This window comes from Cynoglossus semilaevis, chromosome 7 (assembly GCF_000523025.1).
Source record: "Cynoglossus semilaevis isolate Cse_v1.0 chromosome 7, Cse_v1.0, whole genome shotgun sequence".
In the NCBI taxonomy this organism is placed as follows: Eukaryota; Metazoa; Chordata; class Actinopteri; order Pleuronectiformes; family Cynoglossidae; genus Cynoglossus; species Cynoglossus semilaevis.
In genome coordinates, this window is record NC_024313.1 from 5,473,131 (window position 1) to 5,491,868 (window position 18,738).

General features: G+C 40.8%; 2 protein-coding genes across 6 annotated transcripts; one reads left to right on the forward strand and one right to left on the reverse strand.

The window, feature by feature from the left end:
- Nucleotides 1–291: 291 nt before the first annotated feature.
- On the reverse strand, nt 292–14,860 carry mia3 (MIA SH3 domain ER export factor 3). 3 transcript variants are annotated; one of them, XM_025057087.1, is made up of 29 exons: nt 14,571–14,860; nt 13,319–13,452; nt 13,121–13,207; nt 12,739–13,023; nt 10,415–12,698; nt 9,430–9,726; nt 9,050–9,174; nt 6,951–7,082; nt 6,826–6,847; nt 6,651–6,739; nt 6,451–6,528; nt 6,235–6,345; nt 6,081–6,152; nt 5,889–5,993; nt 5,672–5,794; nt 5,463–5,547; nt 5,276–5,328; nt 5,090–5,180; nt 4,542–4,680; nt 4,226–4,388; nt 4,100–4,135; nt 3,917–3,984; nt 3,626–3,711; nt 3,315–3,428; nt 2,797–2,859; nt 2,585–2,631; nt 2,390–2,470; nt 1,356–1,728; nt 292–1,075 (listed from the first exon to the last, which is right to left on the reverse strand). In XM_025057087.1, the coding sequence occupies exons 1-29, from the start codon at nt 14,689–14,691 to the stop codon at nt 828–830; spliced, it is 5,712 nt and encodes a 1,903-aa protein (XP_024912855.1). In that variant the 5' UTR covers nt 14,692–14,860; the 3' UTR covers nt 292–827. The 3 variants fall into 3 exon arrangements, with proteins under 3 accessions (XP_024912855.1, XP_024912854.1, XP_024912856.1); XM_025057086.1 differs by having other exon boundaries at nt 10,415–12,684; nt 12,719–13,023; XM_025057088.1 differs by lacking the exon at nt 2,390–2,470 and having other exon boundaries at nt 10,415–12,684; nt 12,719–13,023.
- A 62-nt stretch (nt 14,861–14,922) lies between these two features.
- On the forward strand, nt 14,923–18,393 carry taf1a (TATA box binding protein (TBP)-associated factor, RNA polymerase I, A). 3 transcript variants are annotated; one of them, XM_025057102.1, is made up of 11 exons: nt 14,923–15,361; nt 15,722–15,878; nt 15,998–16,161; nt 16,250–16,363; nt 16,466–16,664; nt 16,798–16,919; nt 17,000–17,158; nt 17,275–17,341; nt 17,433–17,556; nt 17,660–17,814; nt 18,095–18,393. In XM_025057102.1, exons 2-11 carry the CDS (start codon nt 15,755–15,757, stop codon nt 18,157–18,159), a joined length of 1,293 nt encoding a protein of 430 aa, XP_024912870.1. In that variant the 5' UTR covers nt 14,923–15,361; nt 15,722–15,754; the 3' UTR covers nt 18,160–18,393. The 3 variants fall into 3 exon arrangements, with proteins under 3 accessions (XP_024912870.1, XP_008311233.1, XP_008311234.1); XM_008313011.3 differs by having other exon boundaries at nt 15,726–15,878; XM_008313012.3 differs by lacking the exon at nt 14,923–15,361 and adding an exon at nt 15,368–15,507 and having other exon boundaries at nt 15,726–15,878.
- Nucleotides 18,394–18,738: the final 345 nt, after the last annotated feature.

Consider the following 18,738-nt stretch of genomic DNA (forward strand, 5'->3'; position numbering starts at 1 on the left):
GTCAGAAAACAAGAGCAAGAGATTTTGCTCAAAGGAAACTCCTAATGTGCTTCCTCTCGTTTCTGTTGTACAAAAAGATGCATTCCAGACTGTGTGAGACGGAACAAAATGTCACATTGTTTTGTGTTCACTTCATCAGAACATAAAACAGCTGAAATTAGGAACAAAATAAATGCAGATTTTCTGAGAGAATGAAACCCAGCACAGATGTATTCCTTATTTTTTTTTTTTCATCAGAATGTTAAACAATACTGAACTCCTTCAAGCCGACTGATGACAAAACACCAGATCTACATGTTTTTTGTCTTTATTAATAAAAGTTCTAGCAACATTGTAAAATAAGTTATACATCTGGCCATTTTATTTGATTTTTTTGTTTGTTCTGAAGCATCAGATTTGGGAGAAAACATGATATTATGATATGATATTCCTGAAATGGTAGAAGCTGGATCTGCTTTTTTTTTTCATTCAAAAAAATGATTTCCACAGGAAATGACACTAAAAACTAAATTGCCGCATTAAAAAAACACTGATATGAAGATTTATTTAAATTATCAACAATTGAAAACGTTCTGGTATGTGATAAACTGTTATTGCACAATAAAAAAAGTGGTAATTGTCCATTTTTATGATGTCATTCATAACGTTCTTATTTCAGGACCATGTTTTTGCTAAACAATTTTTTTCATTATTTTTTTGAGTGTTTTTTATTCCATAAATGAAATAAGTAAATAATCATGACCTTGGTTTGGACTGGACCTGGTTTCCTTCAGGAAGACCCGATCTGCCTGTGGCTGCTGTGGCTGCTGTGGCTGCTGGCTGTCTTTTTAAGGCTTGACCACTGCTGGTCCTGCTGAGTCCTGAGGAGCCGCCTGCTGCACAGTTGGGTCCTGACCCGGGAGGCTGTGAGGAGCCACAGAGTTCTGGTGGATGCTGGGTGGAAGGGCATGTCTGTAAATGTCATCAGGATGGTGAGGATGGGGGAGGTCCAATGGGAGTCTGCTGTGGTCACGTGATCCTGGGAAGCGCATGTCAGGATGCATGGGAGGTCGTGGTCCGATGGGCCCGCGGTGACCTGAACAGAAGAAAAGTCTCACAACACTCTCCGCTGGATGTAAAGGACGTTGGTTGTAATATTTGTCTAACAAATAAAAATAAAAAAATTGATAACAGTGTGGGGGCAGTTTATAAACGGTAAATATATATACGTAAATAATATAACAACAATCTCGTCTGTACTTCGTGGTTTTTTCCCCATTTTGCGGTGGGTCTTTGAACGCAACTATCGCGACAGGAGAGGGACCGCTGTAAACAATAAAACTAAATTAAGAATTAAAAAAAACGACCAAACGTACTCTGTGGTGGAGACATGGGTCTGTAGGGGTGTGGCAGAGGAGGACGCATAAGTGGTGGTCTGGGGGGGTACACATGTCCATTAATAGGTCGAGGCCCAAACTCGCCTCCCATTGGCCCACGTAGAGGCAGGCCTGGATGACCACCAGGTGGCGGTGGAGCTCCGTGAACAGGATGAGGTAGGTTCGGTGGGAGAGGGCCAGGTGGGTGGTGGTAGGGGCCGGGTCGCGGAGGTCCATAAGGTCTTGGTGGCGGTAGACGGCCATGTGGTCCAGGAGGGAGTGGTGGATCGTGGGGTCCAGGTCCAGGTGGAGGTCCCTTGACCATGGGGCCAGGTGAGTCTCTGATTGGAGACGCCAAAAATGAACCTGGTCCCTGATGGAGTACAGGTGAAACCAGGACAAGTTAGACGGTCGGAAAGAGACGGTGGACTTCAAGATGCTGCGCATTTCAGTCATGCAGGGAACATGTACACAATACATACACACACACACACACTTCAGTCCCAACAATGTGCTCAACCTGGGTTCATTCCCATGTCCAGTGACCACACACACCATGACTCCGAGGAAAATAATGAACCGTCTGCAGCACAACTTTAAATCCACAACAGTCAGAATTAACAGAACCACGATTTCCCATTGTGCAGTGGTTCCCAAAGCGGGGGGCGTGCTCCATATAGGGGACACAAAGGTAGACACTGAAAATGTCTTAAAGCTGATTTGTCAAGCTCGGCAGCATAGGTCACGACCACAGCAGATACTGTATGTTGGTGGGGTGGGGGGTGTTTGTCATGTTTGTTAGTGTTTTTAGTGCAGAAAATTAAAGACGTTTTAGCATTTTCTTCATTGTTCATACACTGGGCAAAGTGGTGGGGCCTCCACAATAGTTGGGAACCACTGCTTTAGCACAATACCCTCAGATGAAACACACTCAGCCCAAACAGTTAGAGGTGAATCCCAGTGAAGTAGAAAAGCCTTAAAGTGCAGCCTCCGTCCTTCAACACTGCACACTGTGAGCGGCTGGACTAACAAACCTCTGTAGTCACTGGCTCTGGACTCTCAGTGGAGACCTCAGCCTGAGCCTCCGCCTTTACCTGCGGATCTACTTCCTGTGTCTGTTACAGAACAAGGACAATGACAATGGACACAAACTGTAGGTACAGACCCTGGGTCTGTGAGTGCAAACCTAAGAGGCTTCGTAAGAATGAGCTGGTTGGAAAAAGACTCACAGAAACGTCCATGTTGGCAGGTGATGAGCTGCGTGGACCCATCATGTCTGGGGGAAAAAAAATAAAAAAAATAAAAAGAGACGTGGTCCATAAATCTCCATGTAATATCAACACAATTTACACACTCTACATGGCTACAGGACTGTTTTTGGGTTGTGACCCGACATTTAAGAAACATTAATCTAAAGCTGCAGAAACACCAGGAGACGTACCAATCCCAGAAATGTGTTTGTTGTCAGCGAAGCGACCGTGTGGGTCCGATGGTGGTCGAGGGCCTGGTGGGGGATAAAATGACGATTTAGTGAAGACAGAAATACACGACTTCACAAGCTGCACAGAAGAAGAAATATGAAGAGGGCGAAGCCTGGTGATCTGTAAGGAAACAGGACACTGAGGGTGAAGAAGGAAAAGGAAGAAGGAAAAATGTATTTTGAAATACAAAAAAAAAAAAAAAACTATGAATTGATGGATGATGCAAAATTAATGTGAAATGTTTCCAGGTTCTTAAGTGAACACACAAAAACAATTCAACAGAGAACTTATAGGTGGTTCAACTATAAGAGAAGAAAGATCTGGAAACAAAGAGTTGACAGTTGACAGTAAACTGGGAGGAAGAAAAGAAAAAGTAAGAAAAGTGAAAAAGGAGGATGAAAAAAGAAGAGGTCGTGGAGGGACGATGTCCAGATGCAGTTGAAATTAGGAGGGGTCGACTACGTCCAAGTGAACTCACCAAACGGGTCAATTCTTCGCCCAACAGGGGCGGAGGGAGGGCGTCTGGGGCCCTCGATCATTGGTGGTGGGGAAGGTTGCCCCCCGCTGACAGGAGAGGGCGCGTATGAATCACCTGTTGTGATCAAACCGTCATTTTACTACAGTAAGAAGGAAACCTTGAACAGATCAGTACTGTGGTGAAGAGGTCGACGTCCTGGACTCTCCTCAAGTCAAGTTTCGGTAAAAGTTTAAAAAAAAAAAAATCCAAACTGACAAAACAGAAAAAAGTTGAAGCTGCAGAACAATCAGAGCAGTGTGTGGTTCACTCACCTTGACGAGGACCTGCAGGCTGTCCAGAGTTTGGCCTGAACAGAGAAGCCCGACGCTCATTCAGCTGTGAGTTCATCAAAGCCAACCTGTGGGAGGAGCAAAGAAATATTAGGAAAAGAAAAAAACAACCAAAAAACATCTTTGTTTGAGGCAAAAAGTCCAGGCAGAAGGTGAGAATGGAGTTGAATCAGGAATTGAATAAAGACCATGGAAAACGAGTTTATTGACTGTGTTTGTTCAAGTGTATTTCAGCCTTAACATATTCACAGACACGTCACAAGTCTCACTCACTTGTCACGCAGCTTAGACGACTCAACCTTTTCTTGGTTCAGAGCTCTCTCTGCGTTACGAGCGTTCACCTGGAGGAAGAAAAAAAAAAAAAGAGATTCAACAAATATATTTGTTTATTCTGTATATATCTTTCATGTTGATTATTGAGGTTCTCTGAAATCTTTGTCAACGACCGTTTCTTACCCAGTTTGAATGAGTTTTGTTTTCCTGTTCTTTTATCTAAAACACAGGAAAAACAGGTGAAGTTTTGTGTTTGTTTGAGTATTAAGATGACCAATAAAATGCTAGTACTGCAGTGACTCCTGCTACCTGCTCCTTGTAGACCTCCTCCGTCTTCTTCATCTGCTCCTCCATTTCACTGATGCGCTGTCGTAGAAGTTTAACCTGCTCCTCTGCCTCCACAGCTTTTCCTCCCACCTCTGACAGCAGAGTCTCTTTGCTGCGGCGCTCCAGCTCCTCCTTTGTTAATTTCCTGGAAGGAAACATAAAAACCACACGGCCTTAAACAGCAGCACCTTTTTTTCCCCCGTAATCGGTCATCACTACACACAGTGGTGTTCAAGTCCAGATATTTCAGTGTGTGGCAACAAGAAAACACTGAGTAACTGCTGCGGCCTCCACTCACTGCTGCAGTGCGTTCTCCTTCTGTTGGTACATTTCCACCATGATTTCATTCTTCTGCTGCAGGACCTTCAACTGGTTTTCAATGTAGCTCTTCTCGCTTTTTATAGTTCCAATGGCGTGTTCCAGCTCCTGGTGTTGTTCTTCAAAGGAAGACAAACGTTAGTAACAGATAAAGACAAAGTAATGCTGACAAAATGAGCCGTTGATACTCTTATCAGGGTTCCCACTCTCGACCCCAGTGTATTTTCTAGGACGTTCAATTGAAGAGCTGCTCTGAGGAGACGTGCTTTGATTTGATTGGCCAAAATCAGCTTCAAAATCGCCCATTAAGGACAGTGTTACAATAGGTATGCATATGCAGAATTTGCATTCACTTAAGAGCGCAGGGAGAAACAGGTATAGGACAAACATCTTTTTCAAAAAACGTTTTCGTTTTCAGGACATTAGGCGTTTTCCCCTTATTTTCCAGGTTTTCCAGGATGTGTGGGAACCCTGTTTTATTTAGTTTTCCAGGACGTGTGGGAACCCTGTTTTAATTTTTAAACCAACCTTCCAAAACCTTTCTGGCCTTTTCTTCACTTAACAGCTTGCTCATGAAGCGATCACGCTGCTCTTCAACAACGGTGAGTGTGGTTTGGACCTAAGAATTTGGGGAAATAAAAAGCACAAAGTTTTAATGTAGTTCTAAAAACTGTTTTTGTTGAGCAAATTCAATATGACTTATTGACATCTCACCCTGGAAACGTCCATCATCTCTTTAATCCTGTTCTTTATTGCTGCCTTTTTATCTGTGGAACACAATCAATAAACAACTGTTTAACCTTGTTGTTCCTTCAAACCATTGGCTTTGTCTGATTCCTCAGTCGATTCATTTGGATGTGAATTATTCTTGAATCTGAACGACTGACAGGTCTGGACTCACCTGGTAGAATTTCTCCATTCGCTACAAGTTTTTCTCCTTTAGGTAGATCACAAGTGTCCAAGTCTGCCAGAAGTTCAGACAGCACCTGCAATGACACACTTTCACATTCAATTGTGTGGAATGAGCCAGTCAATGTTGAAATATGTGATGTACCAATAATAATAATAATACGAATAATAATAATAATGGCAGAATGAAAAAATACTGACCTCGATGGTGTGATCTTTGACCTCCAGAGAATCCTGCAGCTCTTTCTCAGACTTTTGGTACGTTTTAATCTGCTCACTCAATTCTTTGTGTTTGTCCTCCCAGCCCTTTATTGTGCTTTTGTGCTGTTTGGTAACACAACGAGAAATGAGTGCATTTAGACAACAATTGTCCTGAGTGTCTGTCAAACATCCACCAAAGGGACTCGGTTTGTCTCACCGTCCTGTTCTGTTCTTTCAGTGCTGTATATTCTTTCTCAAGGCATTTGTGCTGAACATTTCGAGCATCTTCTCGGAGCTTGGCTTCATCCAGGAGAGCAGTTGTCTGTGAAACACATATCAGTTCATTAAATCTCACTAAAACAACTAAGACTTTACTGTAAAGTCCAAGTGATAGTTAAAAGATCAGAACCTTGGCGAGCACATCCTGAATTTTCTTCTTGCTGAGCTGAAGTTTGTCATGTGCCTTCTCCAGTTTCTCTATCTTTTACAAAAATTAAAATATTAACTATTATGAATTCATGAGAGAAATTTTATATCAAAGGGGAAAAAGCTTCAGACGTTACCCTGGCTTCATATTGCATGGAGCTCGCCCGCTCCTCCTCCAGGAGCTTTGCTATTGTGTTCTTTTCGTTAGTGATCCGCTCGTTGAGCGACTGAGTGTCTGAAACTTTATTCTGCAAAAAGACAATTATTTAAAGCTCATAAAACACAACAACAACATCAACAGTAACAATATGGAACAAACACATAACTATAAGATTTTTTCAATATTTCCTTACCTCCAGATTTTGGATCTTTTTTACTGTAGTGCTCACTGTATCCTTTGACTGCTTTTGGTTTTCCTTCAGTTTCTCCGTCTTAACAAAAGAAAGGTAATAATAAAAAAAAATCTCCGTCTTAACAAAAGAAAGGTAATAAAAAAATAATAATACTATTTATGAAGCGTGTTGATATAGAGTTTTATCTCCCCATATTTCACCTGCTTCTGGAGTTCAGAAATCTTTGCGAGGGCTTTATTCTTCTCCTGTTTGAGGGCTTGGATTTGCTCAGTGAGCTTTTTTTCATCCACTGTTCCAAAAGCACAAAAATCTGTTTAATTTTACCCAAAAAGGTTGGTCTAAATAATGTGAATCCAAAGAGGGAAACAAACCTACCAAGGTATTCTTTCTTCTTCACCTATAGGGATTTGACAAACTGTTATTACACATTTTCTTAAGAGACTGTAAACAAATAAAATCCTGAATATGTGACATAAAAACATTTTGCGAGAGATTCTTACAGCCAACACAGTCTTCCATAAGAATAAGGCGAAGGTCATGACTCCGATTAACGCAGTGACGACCACAGCCTGCCACGGACAGCCGTACAAGGTTTCTCCTGGTTTCCATTCCTCTGGAAGAAGTGAAATCATCTGAAGACAGAGTGAAAATAATTCAGAATTTAGCATGTTTCAAAAGCTTCGGAAATGTCAACGCTAAACACATAATGTAGGTCAAACAAAGACAACTTTTGGTATTATTGTGACCATTATACTTTTTTTTTAAAGTGAGCAGTATTTATTTTAATGATGACATTAAATGCAACAGAGACTTGGCAAAGTGATTGGCTTTTGTATTCACACCACTGTAAAGACAGTTCACCAGGGTATCAGGGTAGATAATCAATCAGACGAGACCTTTACACAGGAGCGCTGCAATCCAAATTCACTAGAAATAAATGTTAGTTTTTGTGGGATGATAGTGCAGCAGTTTGACCAGAATGTAAAAGAAACGACCATTAGAGGAACAGAGCACTGTAAAATAATCAACTCTTTTCCTGTCATGACCACAGTCATTGCAACACTGAAACACTGTGTTCAGCGACTCGGGAAGAAACACATTTCTACATTCACCTTGTGCTTCAGCTATGAAGACACCTGACATTTAAAACTATAAGTCGGGCGTAATTGTACTAAGTAATAGTTCAACAATGGCTGCTTGTACCTGAAGTATTACGGACGGAAAGAAGTAAATCACATCATTGTTTCAGGACAAAAGCATTGATTATTCTGTATTACTGCAACCTCAAGGAACCTTTGAACTTCACATGTGGCGGTTATACTGGAACAAACACAAAATCTGTGATTGACACATCATGTTGCATTATTAAAAGACCAATATATTGTACATTTATTTACCAGTTCGACAAAAAAGACCAATATATTGTACATTTATTTACTAGTTGTTCGACAAAAAAAAGGTTTCTGTAAAAAAAAAAAAAATCTGTATAAAGATAGTTTATTTGATGGTTGGTTGTATTTAAGCTTCTTTCCCAGACAACTTGAATATAAAGGGTTACTCCGTTCATTCTACATAGTAGTACGATTAATACGTCATTTTGCTCGTCCGGACAGTTTAACAGCGCGTGTCTATCTGCCATATGCAGGCAAATGAGAAATAACACGTCAGCATATCACGATAGCTTTACTAAACTCGGGTCATTTGGGCTGATATGGCTCTGTTTTAACACTTACGTGATGCAGCCACTGGAGAACCAGCAGGTTAAATGGAACAGACTCCACTCCTGGTTCCGTTAAAGGTTCACTGTTCATTCTCCCAGGGTTTTCAAACAGAAAAAAAGGAAGTAGACTGAGGTACTTTTGACGTTGCTAACACGTTAGCCTTGCTTCAAAACACAGGTCAGGTTAAACGCCTTAAACGTCTGGATGCTAATAAACTGGGAATAAAATTATAAATAACTAAAAACAAAACGCCGATATGGTCTGACGGTAAACACAGGTGGTGACTTGGCAATAACAGCGGGTGAAGTGAAACTACAGACGAGCGGTCAGACCTCTGTCACCACCGCAACAACAAACACAGGGACGTTAGCTTAAAGCTACAGCTGTAAATACAGACAAACGATGTAAACACTGAAGCGATTTTAAGGCTCAATTCATTTGACAGCCCGCTGACAGAGTTGGTGAAAGTCTCATTGTGATAATCAGCTTGTCCGTGTCGTTTAAGATCCTCTATGTGGTGCTGCAACAGCCTGCTTCCGTCTGTGTCAAACACGGCTGTTTGAACTTCAGTCAACAAAAGACAGAGGGAGGGCCGTGGTGCGTTCACGGAACATCGGAGGCGGTCACTGAACACTGGACACCGTCGCTGCACTAGTTTTCTCTTCATTTCTACACTTAACGCATTTTTTGTGAATACAAAACAAAATCACACAAATAAACCCCGCAGTCTTTATAAAAGTTGTTTTTGTCATTTAATTTGAGATAAATGGTAGAAAAGCTTTAGTCTGAATTGTTAAAAGTGAATAAATAAACCCAGGGGTAAGAATATTTTCACAAACCTTTAACATGTATAATAGCTCACAATTCTTGTGACTTACCACTACGGTCCACTCTTCAATTTTACTGGAGGAAAGGAGGCTGCCTAAGTCAACAAGTCCAGCTGGGATTAATCCTTCTTCGACTTCATTAATTTCAGACACTGGTTCCACTGAGTCCAAAGGCCCTGCAGCAACAAAGTTGACAGTTTCATCAAATGTGAGCATAGTGGAAAAAATGGAAAATGAAACTCAATTTGAACGAATAGAGCTGAAGATCAGACGAAATGATACAATGTGAAATAAGAAGACTTTCTAAACAGAACTTTTGTGTTGAAGTGTTGAGTTTAGTCCAGTCCAATATGCTCAAAATAATGACACAATATTTACAATGGTCTGACCCAAACAAAACAGTAATAAGTCCAAAAAGAAAGCTCACTGACCTGAGTGCGAGTGCTCCACCTCCACACCAAGACCCATTTCCAAAGGATTGTCCAGAGCCGGCTGTGGGACCTTCTGTATGTCGTCTGACAGTTGATTTTCCTTGTTTTTATTAAAACGTCCACCGTCCTCCTCTACACTAACATCAGGTACAGAGTGCACTCTCTGCTCCTCCGTTGGATTCTCCTCATGATGGGCTACTGTCAGGTTATCTTCACCCTCAGACTCAGGCACTACAACAAGCTTGTCTTCTTCATCAGAGTAGTGCAAATCTTCTTTAGTGATTAGCTCAGGTTGACCTAAAACAATAAAAAATGTACATCACCAAACATCAACACCAAACATCACGACAGTTTTAAAAAAACTAAAAAAACTATTCAATTACTTTTTTTTTATATTTGCAAATTCAAACTTGTTCATTACAAGTGCTGTTTCAATGCCTTGATTTGACCCATGTCCCACTGAGCGTTGTATGCTGAACTCCTGCCTTTGGTGATCTTATTTCAAGTGCAGGTGAAATGTCAGGCACACGGAGGATCTGCTTGTATCAAACGGCTGAGGCCACATACTGTACTCACGGTCAGACTACCAGAGTCAGTGTGCTCCAGTTTTAGAGGAAATCACATCAGGGTTAGAATAGATAGAATAGATTTTAAAAATAAGTCAAAATTGATTGTGACGTCAGTTGCAATCATCTGTGCCGGTGATTTCCAAAAGCATGAGCGTGTTGTCATTCTAGTAGATGCCTGCAGCTCACTCTTGGCAGGACTGTGAAATTCAATCTCCAATGTCTCAGTAAGGACACCTTTAGGGTTGGACAGCGTCTTGTACAAAGATGAGGACATGGTGTACACAGCAGCTGTGATACCTAACAGTATATCTGGATTTATTTGACACTGAAGTAAAAAGAACCATATTTAAAAATTGGGGGAAAAAAAAACAAGAAATTAATGTTATTTAAAAAAGCAAAAAACAAAGATAACCTACCTTGATCGTTAACATTTTCTGTGGCCAAAGGTGTGCTGTCACTGGCTGTTGAATACTTCTGCCGAAGACTGAATGCAAGCTCCTGGAAGTCGTCCAGAATTTGTGTCTCCTCGTCCAAACTGCTCATGTCCAGCTGCAGGTCATGACCCCGTTGTTTGTTATTATTGTCCAACATGTTTTCAACCTGGTCCAAGATACTATTTTCAGAGGCTTCCAGGATGGCCTCCAGAGAACTTTCGATCTCATGCATTGTGCTTTTGTGTGAGTGACGAGTCAGCTGCAGCTCCATCTCCAGGTCGACGTACATGGCCTCCACTTTGTAGAGGTTTTTCAGACCCAGATGCTTTTGGACTCTCTTCATTGCCTCCTCTGTGAAGTGACTTCGCAGCAGCGTGAGCCTCTTTACACTATCACTGTATTCTGGCTCTGAGGCTAATTCAGGGGTCACAGTTTCATTTTCATTCGATGGAATGTGATGCTCTGTGTCGTCTGAAAAAATTGCATTTTCATCTTCAAGTAGTTCCTCTTTCTCCTCCACATTCTCTTCCTGTAGTTCTGGCTCTTTCTCATGTTCCTCCTCTTCTGTAGGTGGATCCTCACGAAACTCTGGTTCTACATCAGGTAAGCCTGGTTGACTGTCTTCATCTTTAGTACCCATGTCCTGCTGTGCTTCAGCTTCACTACTGTCTAAGGTATGATCGGTCTGGATGTCTTCAACAACATGGTCTAAATCATTAGACAACTCCTCTTTCTCTAACTTGTGCTGGAACGGTTCATCTGTTGTTCCAATATCTGGTTCTGTTTCTAACTCATCTTGTTGTACTGAGACAGAACCAGAGGAGTGAATGTGCTCAATGATTTCAGGCTCTTCTTCCTCTACATCTTTTCTTACTTCCTCCACCACTTCAGGGATTTCCTGAGCTGCTGCTGCTTCTTCTTCTTCGTCGTCGTCCTCATCTTCCTCTGAACTAGTATCTGGTGTGGTCTCTCCTCCGGTGACCACTGAAAAAACAGCATCACCCAATGTTGTCCACATGCTCTTCACCTGTGCAGCTGGTTCTTTCTCTTCCTGTTCCACAGGAGGAGCTTCTTGCTGTGTGAGTGAATCAGGCACTGAACTGTCCACTGTGTCTTCAGAGAAGGACAGTAGAGGAGTGTCTCTTATAACATCAACATGGTCTTCACGGTCTTTTATCAAATCTTTGTCTTCCTCCTCTTCCTCATATGGAGTGACTTTTGTTGTGAAATCTTCATTAGTGGTGACTGCGTCAAAGGTCGTTCCGAATGTGGTCTTTAATTTGGGGATTTGTGTTCCTTCAGAGACTGAATCTGTCACGATTTCTGTTGGAAAATCATCATCGGTACCAGACTCTACTTCCAATTCTGGGATCTGTGTCGTCTCTTCCGAGAAGGACAGTAGTGGAGTATCCCTTGGAACATCATCATCGTCTGCAGGTGGACTTTCCTCACTCGTGCTCACCTCCTCATCCTCATATGTGGTGACTTTTGTTGTGATATCTTCATTAGTGGTGACCGCGTCAAAGGTTGATCCGAATGTGGTTTTTAACTCAGGGACTTGTGTTCCCTCGGAGACTGAGACTGTCTCAACTACTGTTGGAAAATCATCATCGGTACCAGACTCTACTTCAAATTCTGGGATCTGTGTCGTCTCCTCCAAGAAGGACAGTAGTGGAGTATCCCTTGGAACATCATCATCGTCTGCAGGTGGACTTTTCTCACTGATGTCCTCCACCTCATCCTCATAAGGAGTGACTTTTGTTGTGATATCTTCATCACTAATGACAGCATCAAAGGTCGATCCGAATGTGGTTTTTAACTCAGGGATTTGTGCTCCTTCAGAGACTGAAACTGACTCGATTTCTGGAGGAATCTGTTCCTTGGTAACAGACTCTATCTCAATCTCAGGAGTGTTAGCTGTTTCTTCAGAGAACGACAGTAACGGAGTTTCTTCTACTACACCAACACTGTCTGCAGGCTGACTTTCCTCACCCGTGCTCTCCTCTTCATCCTCATAGGTTGTAACTTTTGTAGTAATCTTTTCATCAGAAATCACTGCATCAAAAGTTGTTCCAAAAGTAGTTTTTAACTTAGGGATTTTTTTCCCCTCAGAAACTGGTGGAAAATTATTTTCAGGCACAGACTCCACCTCTGGATGGGTGGATGTTTCTTTGGTGTCACTTGTCTCTGAGAGAACTTTTTCATGAACCATCTCTGCTGAGTGTTCTTCATCTTTTTCAGTATATTCAGATGTAGCTTCTTCCATCTTTTTCAGTATATTCAGATGTAGCTGAAGCTTCTTCTACAGAAGGCAACTGGTTTACCTCTTCAGGCTCAGGTGACAAAGCATCCTGATCGACTGAGACTTTATTCTCCTCCTGTGAGGATTCCTGATGCTCACTTTGCTTTTTAGTCTCAGTCTCTTCTTCCAGTGATTGTGTTTCTTTGTTAATATCGTCCACCACTTGAGTTACTTCAGGTGTCCCACTGATTTGACCGTCATTCTCCCCCACTAACGAGCCTAAGAGTATATCTACATTATAATTGTCGAACTTGTCAAAACCAGTGTCAAAACAGACAAAATCTGTTTCCTGAAAAAGAAGAATAGAATTTAGATGACAACACATGTAGCACTTTAACAGAGTATTTTACCATCACTAGATAAGTTAGCCAGAGTATTTTTAATACCTCTGAGGGAACTTCAATTTCTTTGTCTGTGTAATGATGATTAACAGCAATCAGATAGTTTGGAAAATATCCAAAGCTACTTCCAACCTAGACACAGAGGCAAGAACAGACAGAGGAGAAAAACATTTGATTCTTTTAATTAGGCCAAACAGGGTGTGACTAATTATTAAACTATAATAATTAACGATTTATACTCACACTTCCAGCCCACATGTCAGTTCTTCTACCTGCCAATTTGTAGTAAACATATATAGTTTCTGATTTTTTAAATGACAGGAACCGACAATCTGGTCCAGTGAAATCTGTTACTGCTTTCCCCCGACACAGTAACACTGGGAGAGAGAGAGAGAGATGTGATTAATTAAAAGAGACACACACTACAATATTTCTCACAATGTATACATCGGTTAAAGAATAGGGCACTCATCTTCATCATGTATATACATTTTCATTGTCTGTTTTCCTCTGTACATGTAGTGTCAGTCTCAATCCAGACAACAACACGGAAGTGTGGTAACCAAATTATGTTACAAACAAATGAAACCCTACCTGTTGACATTAACAGTTTCATTATCACCAAGGTGTACCTACATCCAATTCTTAAATTATTTTTAGACCCTTCATGTTTTTGGCAATTCTGACATATGATCTATGGTCAAAGCTAGTGAGAATTTGTTAATTTGTGAGTTAGAATTTGGGCTCTTATTAGAAAATGTCATTATTTGATGCAGCCCAGGTCTGGGCTATTTGTTATACTTAGACCATTTAACTGTTTTATCACCAAAAATAATTCTCCTTGAGATAAAGACACTAGCTCTATATTCTGTTTTGAAAAAAAAGTTATTTGTTCCCCTAGGCCTCATCTTTGTTTCTTGGGAGTCTAGATATATAGCCTAAAGCCAACTATAGCCATCGGTAACAGTTTGACTTTGTTGTTAACAAAAAGAAAAATACTTTATCAAACTACAGACTGAGTCCAAAGGGGTGTCTCGGTGTGGAATGACATTGTCTGGTACTAAATAATAATAAAACAATTTAGGCTAAAGGAGTTTTGATTCGAGCTAACGCAGCTCCTGTGTTTATTCATTAGCAGTGACGCTTGCTGTGTTTGCGGCTAATTAGCGGCTAATATTAGCTTCTACAGGCCCGAGCTAACAGGCAGCAAAGCTTCCTACAGTGGATGCATACCGGCGATAACCGAGCCAGGCTAACGGTGAATAACAGGAGCGTGTCTGCTTTCAATAATATGCAGCACAAAGGCAAACCTGCGTCACAATATTTGAAGTAAATTATTTTCCTGCTCGTATCGACCGGCAACAGGTCAGGAGATAAGGACACAATTTATGGTTATCTGTAGTATCAGGATGGAGGGGGAGAAGAACAGAGATGCATCCATGAAGTCCTGGAGAAAAAACCCACCAAAATAAACCCCCCCAAAAAAATTACTTACTGCTGCATTCCTCGTCTGCGCATCTCTTAAGGTCGGAGAACCTTTTCTCTAACGCAGCGGTGGAAATGAAATTGAATAAAAGTAGTAAAAATCCTTGTCGGTAAAAGTGTTTTGCTGCCATGCTGGCAGTTTCTGTGGACGGTGTCGGTTTCAGCTGCTGGAGCTGGGGGACTGGGCTGGAGGAGCCGACACGTCAGCACCTCAGATCCGGCTGGGTGTAGGAATCAGTGTAGGCTGGCAGGGAGAGGTTTCACATCAGCAGGATGTTGTTTGGAACTATGGAAACGATCCTAAATGGAGAGACAAGGTGATAAAGGAGAGTTTGCACAAACATATGACAATAATATGTATGATTTACAGATGTTTGGGATCAACTTCACTCCGGTCAAAATTGAACTTTCACATTGGCGTCTCTCAAAAAAAATCTACCACAAACATATTAGATTTCGTTTTCTCTATTTATGATCCTATGCTGCCATATCGCCGATTATTTCAATCTAACACTAAGAGCTGCTTAAAAGGCTCAAGATCAACCTAGAAAAGTAACTGTCATGTTAAAAAAAAATTTTTAAATCAGTTTGTCGTCATAGCAACATCACCGAAAAAAACAGCTCGTTCATAATTGCTGCTATAAAACGGTTTGTTATTACATTTACACATTACAAGAGAAGATGAGAAAATTATTTCTCTGCGCCACTTCTTCCGGCTGATCAGCCAATCACGGTGCGCCTTTTCTCACCACTTCCCTATCCTCAACCAAAATAAGGAAGTAAACATAACAAGAGAAACACGTGAGTTTTTAATAACTAGTCTGTAATAATACTCGAATATATATATCCGCGAATAGCAGAGATCGTACTAAAATTACCATCTATATATATTGTCTCATGTTTTAACTAATGTTAGCACGTTCGGCTGACGCAAAACTCCCGAGAAGGTAATAGCATCTATTAGCGTATATAGCGTAAAAAAAAACTACAAATAGCAGAGTTGTTTTTCAGTTGGATGCAATTAAATGCACATGGTTACTTGTGAATATAGCTATATATAGCTATTTAGAATCTAGTTTGCTTCTAGCGTGATTATTTCACCGAGAAAGGTTGAGAAGGACTTATTCAACTTGACATTTTTTGTTGTGGTTGTCTCCTTATATAGTAGTGTTTCCTGATTACTGATTACCAGTCATGGACGACACTGATCCAGACACTGACATTGTTAACGACTTTGAGGAAGACAAGGATTCTTCAGACCCTTTCTCGAAAAGAGGAAGACAATCCAAGCTTCCTGTGCCTGAACCCATGTTTCCCAGTAAGTACTGACGGGAAATGAACAACTTAAAGTAATACGTTGTCAACACAAGTTACAGATAATATAGAGTCTACATTAACATTTCAAACCATGCTATGCGTGTCATTACTCACTTACAGGTTCGTCTGGGTTAAGAGGGTTCCGTCAGAGCACCACGATGTGTCTGGAGCACATCAGAGAAGCCATGCTGCATCACAGATGGCAGGAGGCAACAGAGTATATGGTATACTTTCCGCAGATACTACAAAGTACGAGTGAAGGATCCACACAGCAAAATAAAGAGGTATAATATGTATATAGACAGATTAGGAAATTGAGTACTAACAATTTTAAACAGATTAATTTGAACACCTTGTTTTATTTACCTTCAGCTTGTCTGGAGACTCTGCACCGAGATCCTTCACCATCACCCAAACTCGACCTTGCAGGACTACAACAACATCTATGAACGAATGAAACATTCAAGTTCCAAACACTACCTGATGGTACGCCATTCTTCTTTCTTTTTAGTCTGACTGAACCTAATAACTAATAACAGTTGTCTCCATTTTTTTTTACCTGGTTGGACTTTTTTTTCATATGTTAAGATCTCTCTGGAACACGCCTTTCACCTGATGCTCCACGGCTGCATAGAAGATGCCAAGCATCAGCTCTCTGTCGCGCAGACCTGGAGATACGGAAAGGAGTCGGTGATTCAGTACCAGAAGACTAAACTGATCCATGCGTACAGTAGTCTGTTGGACTACATCAACTGGTGTGACAAAAAGTCTGCAAACGACGGAAGTGGTGAGACTGTACACAACTCCACAGCCTTTCACCACTTAGCATCTGCTTTTTATTTGTAGCATTTACCTTGGGTACTGCCACCTACAGGGCAAAGATGTGCGAATAAATGTAAAGATTTTTTTTTTTTTTTTAGACCATGATGTCCTTGTTGAGAACACAGAGATGCAAAACAGCTTCAGACAGGTGTCTTCAAATCTGAAGGAGATCCTGAAACATCCCGGTGTCTGGGATCCTTTCATCCTCAGTTATGTTGAAGTAAGAACAAACAAATTGCTGAAACCAAAAAAATAAATAAAAACATCTTTTGTTTAATCCTGACTTTCTAAATGTGTCAGATGTTGGAGTTTTACCAGGATCACACCACAGCCCTGAGCGTCCTGAAAAACTACGCCCACGACAGCAGTTTCCCACCTAATCCCAATGCACATGTTTATCTGTACCAGTATGTGAAGAGGCACGGAGCTCCACAGAAGAAACTGTTGAAAATCCTCAAGGTGCAGATGAAGTAAAAACACAAATTCAAATCACATTCACCTAAAAAAACAACTTCATACCTGCTGTCACTGAATTTGAGTTTTTGATTTAACTCTTTTTTTAAATTATTTTTTAGACCCTTCATGTTTTGGTGCCGAGCCATGAGTTAATGCTGGAGTACAGTTCTCTTCTACTCCAATCAAGTAAGACCAGATTTTATAATTAAAAAAATCAGATTTTTTTTTTTTAATGCAAAAAAAAAAATTAATTTCCTTGTTCATTTTTTTTATACAGAGAAAAGCTGTCATGGGCCGAAGGCTTTAGAAATCCTTCTGGACATGTTGGACTTCTCCTGCTGGAGAACTAACCTGGATGTGTGGAAGCTTTTGAAGGCCGTTATTGAGAAACTCCAATTAAAGTATGACATGTTTTAATTGATCTGAGTAATTATGCCGTAACTTCTGATATAACTCCTTTACAGTCAATACTTTGTTCTTTGTTGTGTTTGTGTCCTGAAACAGACCAGACTGGAAAACTATCATTCTAAAAAGAATGTCTGGACGGACAGACTGGTGGCCTGCTCTGCACTTCACCAGGGCTCACGCCACCACAGACTCTGAGGAGAACCCGGAACTGTGGGCAGTGAAGGCATCACTGACTAAAATTCTCTGCCCAGGTATTTGGATAATTGCTTGGGTAATGAAATGGTTGACTGACTCTCATGTCCCCGGTACAACTGACAGAACAGGAAATGTAATTATTAAACGAAATATAAATTAGATTTGTCACTGTATTAAGTTTGCCTTTTGATTTCAGGACTCTTCAAACCTGATTACTATTTTTTTAAGTAGTTAAAGATAAATAAATTTGTATAATCGACAAAGTTTATAATTTAAAAAAGCCACAAATGTTAAAGAATCATTGATGTATGAATGTAAACCCACTCTTTTTTACAGATGTACCTCAGAGTTATGTCGATGCTGGAGACACCGATGAAGAACAGATCCACACTGCTCTGTAGGATCATCACGGCTGAGATGTTTGGGGAATAACTGTGGAAAAAAAACAATGTCCTGAACTCAAAAAATATTTTACATTAAAATTACTTTTTTATATTGGTTAAATACTGAACACTGGCCTTTTTTTCCAGGCGTGGTTCATTGACACGCGTCATAAGCTACAGTATTTTGTCCACAGGGTGGAGCTGTTGATTCATACTATTTCCTTAATAAACAACAAGGCCTCATGAGTTCAACTCTGAATCAACTGTTTACATTTTGTCCCGTGGTTTCTGCAAAGATCTAGATCACAGCTACCTTAAAGCTGACCTTTAATGACCTTTGACCGCAGGGGTCACAGCCTTGAACCACTGTCCTTGTCCTTCTGAATAAACAGTTTAATATGGAGTTGACCGCAGGGGTCACAGCCTTGAACCTTGAACCTTTAATATGTAAGTGTTTATAATGTCTGCCTAAATGTTGGCCTGAAGTAGCCTGATCACAGCTGCAACTTACTCTGAGAATATGCAGCATGTACAGTATAATGAAAAAGATGCAGTCACTCAGCCAGTAGGTCAACAGTGTCACCTGGTGGCCACTCC

What these genes read in the sequence shown, in the direction of transcription:
- taf1a (XM_025057102.1), top strand. Translation starts at nt 15,755, where the DNA reads ATGGACGACACTGATCCAGACACTGACATTGTTAACGACTTTGAGGAA. An exon ending in CCACACAGCAAAATAAAGAG is followed by an intron (nt 16,162 to 16,249) that starts GTATAATATGTA and finishes ATTTACCTTCAG; the next exon opens with CTTGTCTGGAGACTCTGCAC. An exon ending in GACTAAAATTCTCTGCCCAG is followed by an intron (nt 17,815 to 18,094) that starts GTATTTGGATAA and finishes TCTTTTTTACAG; the next exon opens with ATGTACCTCAGAGTTATGTC.
- mia3 (XM_025057086.1), bottom strand. Translation starts at nt 14,691, where the DNA reads ATGGCAGCAAAACACTTTTACCGACAAGGATTTTTACTACTTTTATTC. An exon ending in GAATGGAGAAATTCTACCAG is followed by an intron (nt 5,329 to 5,462) that starts GTGAGTCCAGAC and finishes TGTGTTCCACAG; the next exon opens with ATAAAAAGGCAGCAATAAAG. An exon ending in AGGAGGTCTACAAGGAGCAG is followed by an intron (nt 4,136 to 4,225) that starts GTAGCAGGAGTC and finishes CCTGTGTTTTAG; the next exon opens with ATAAAAGAACAGGAAAACAA.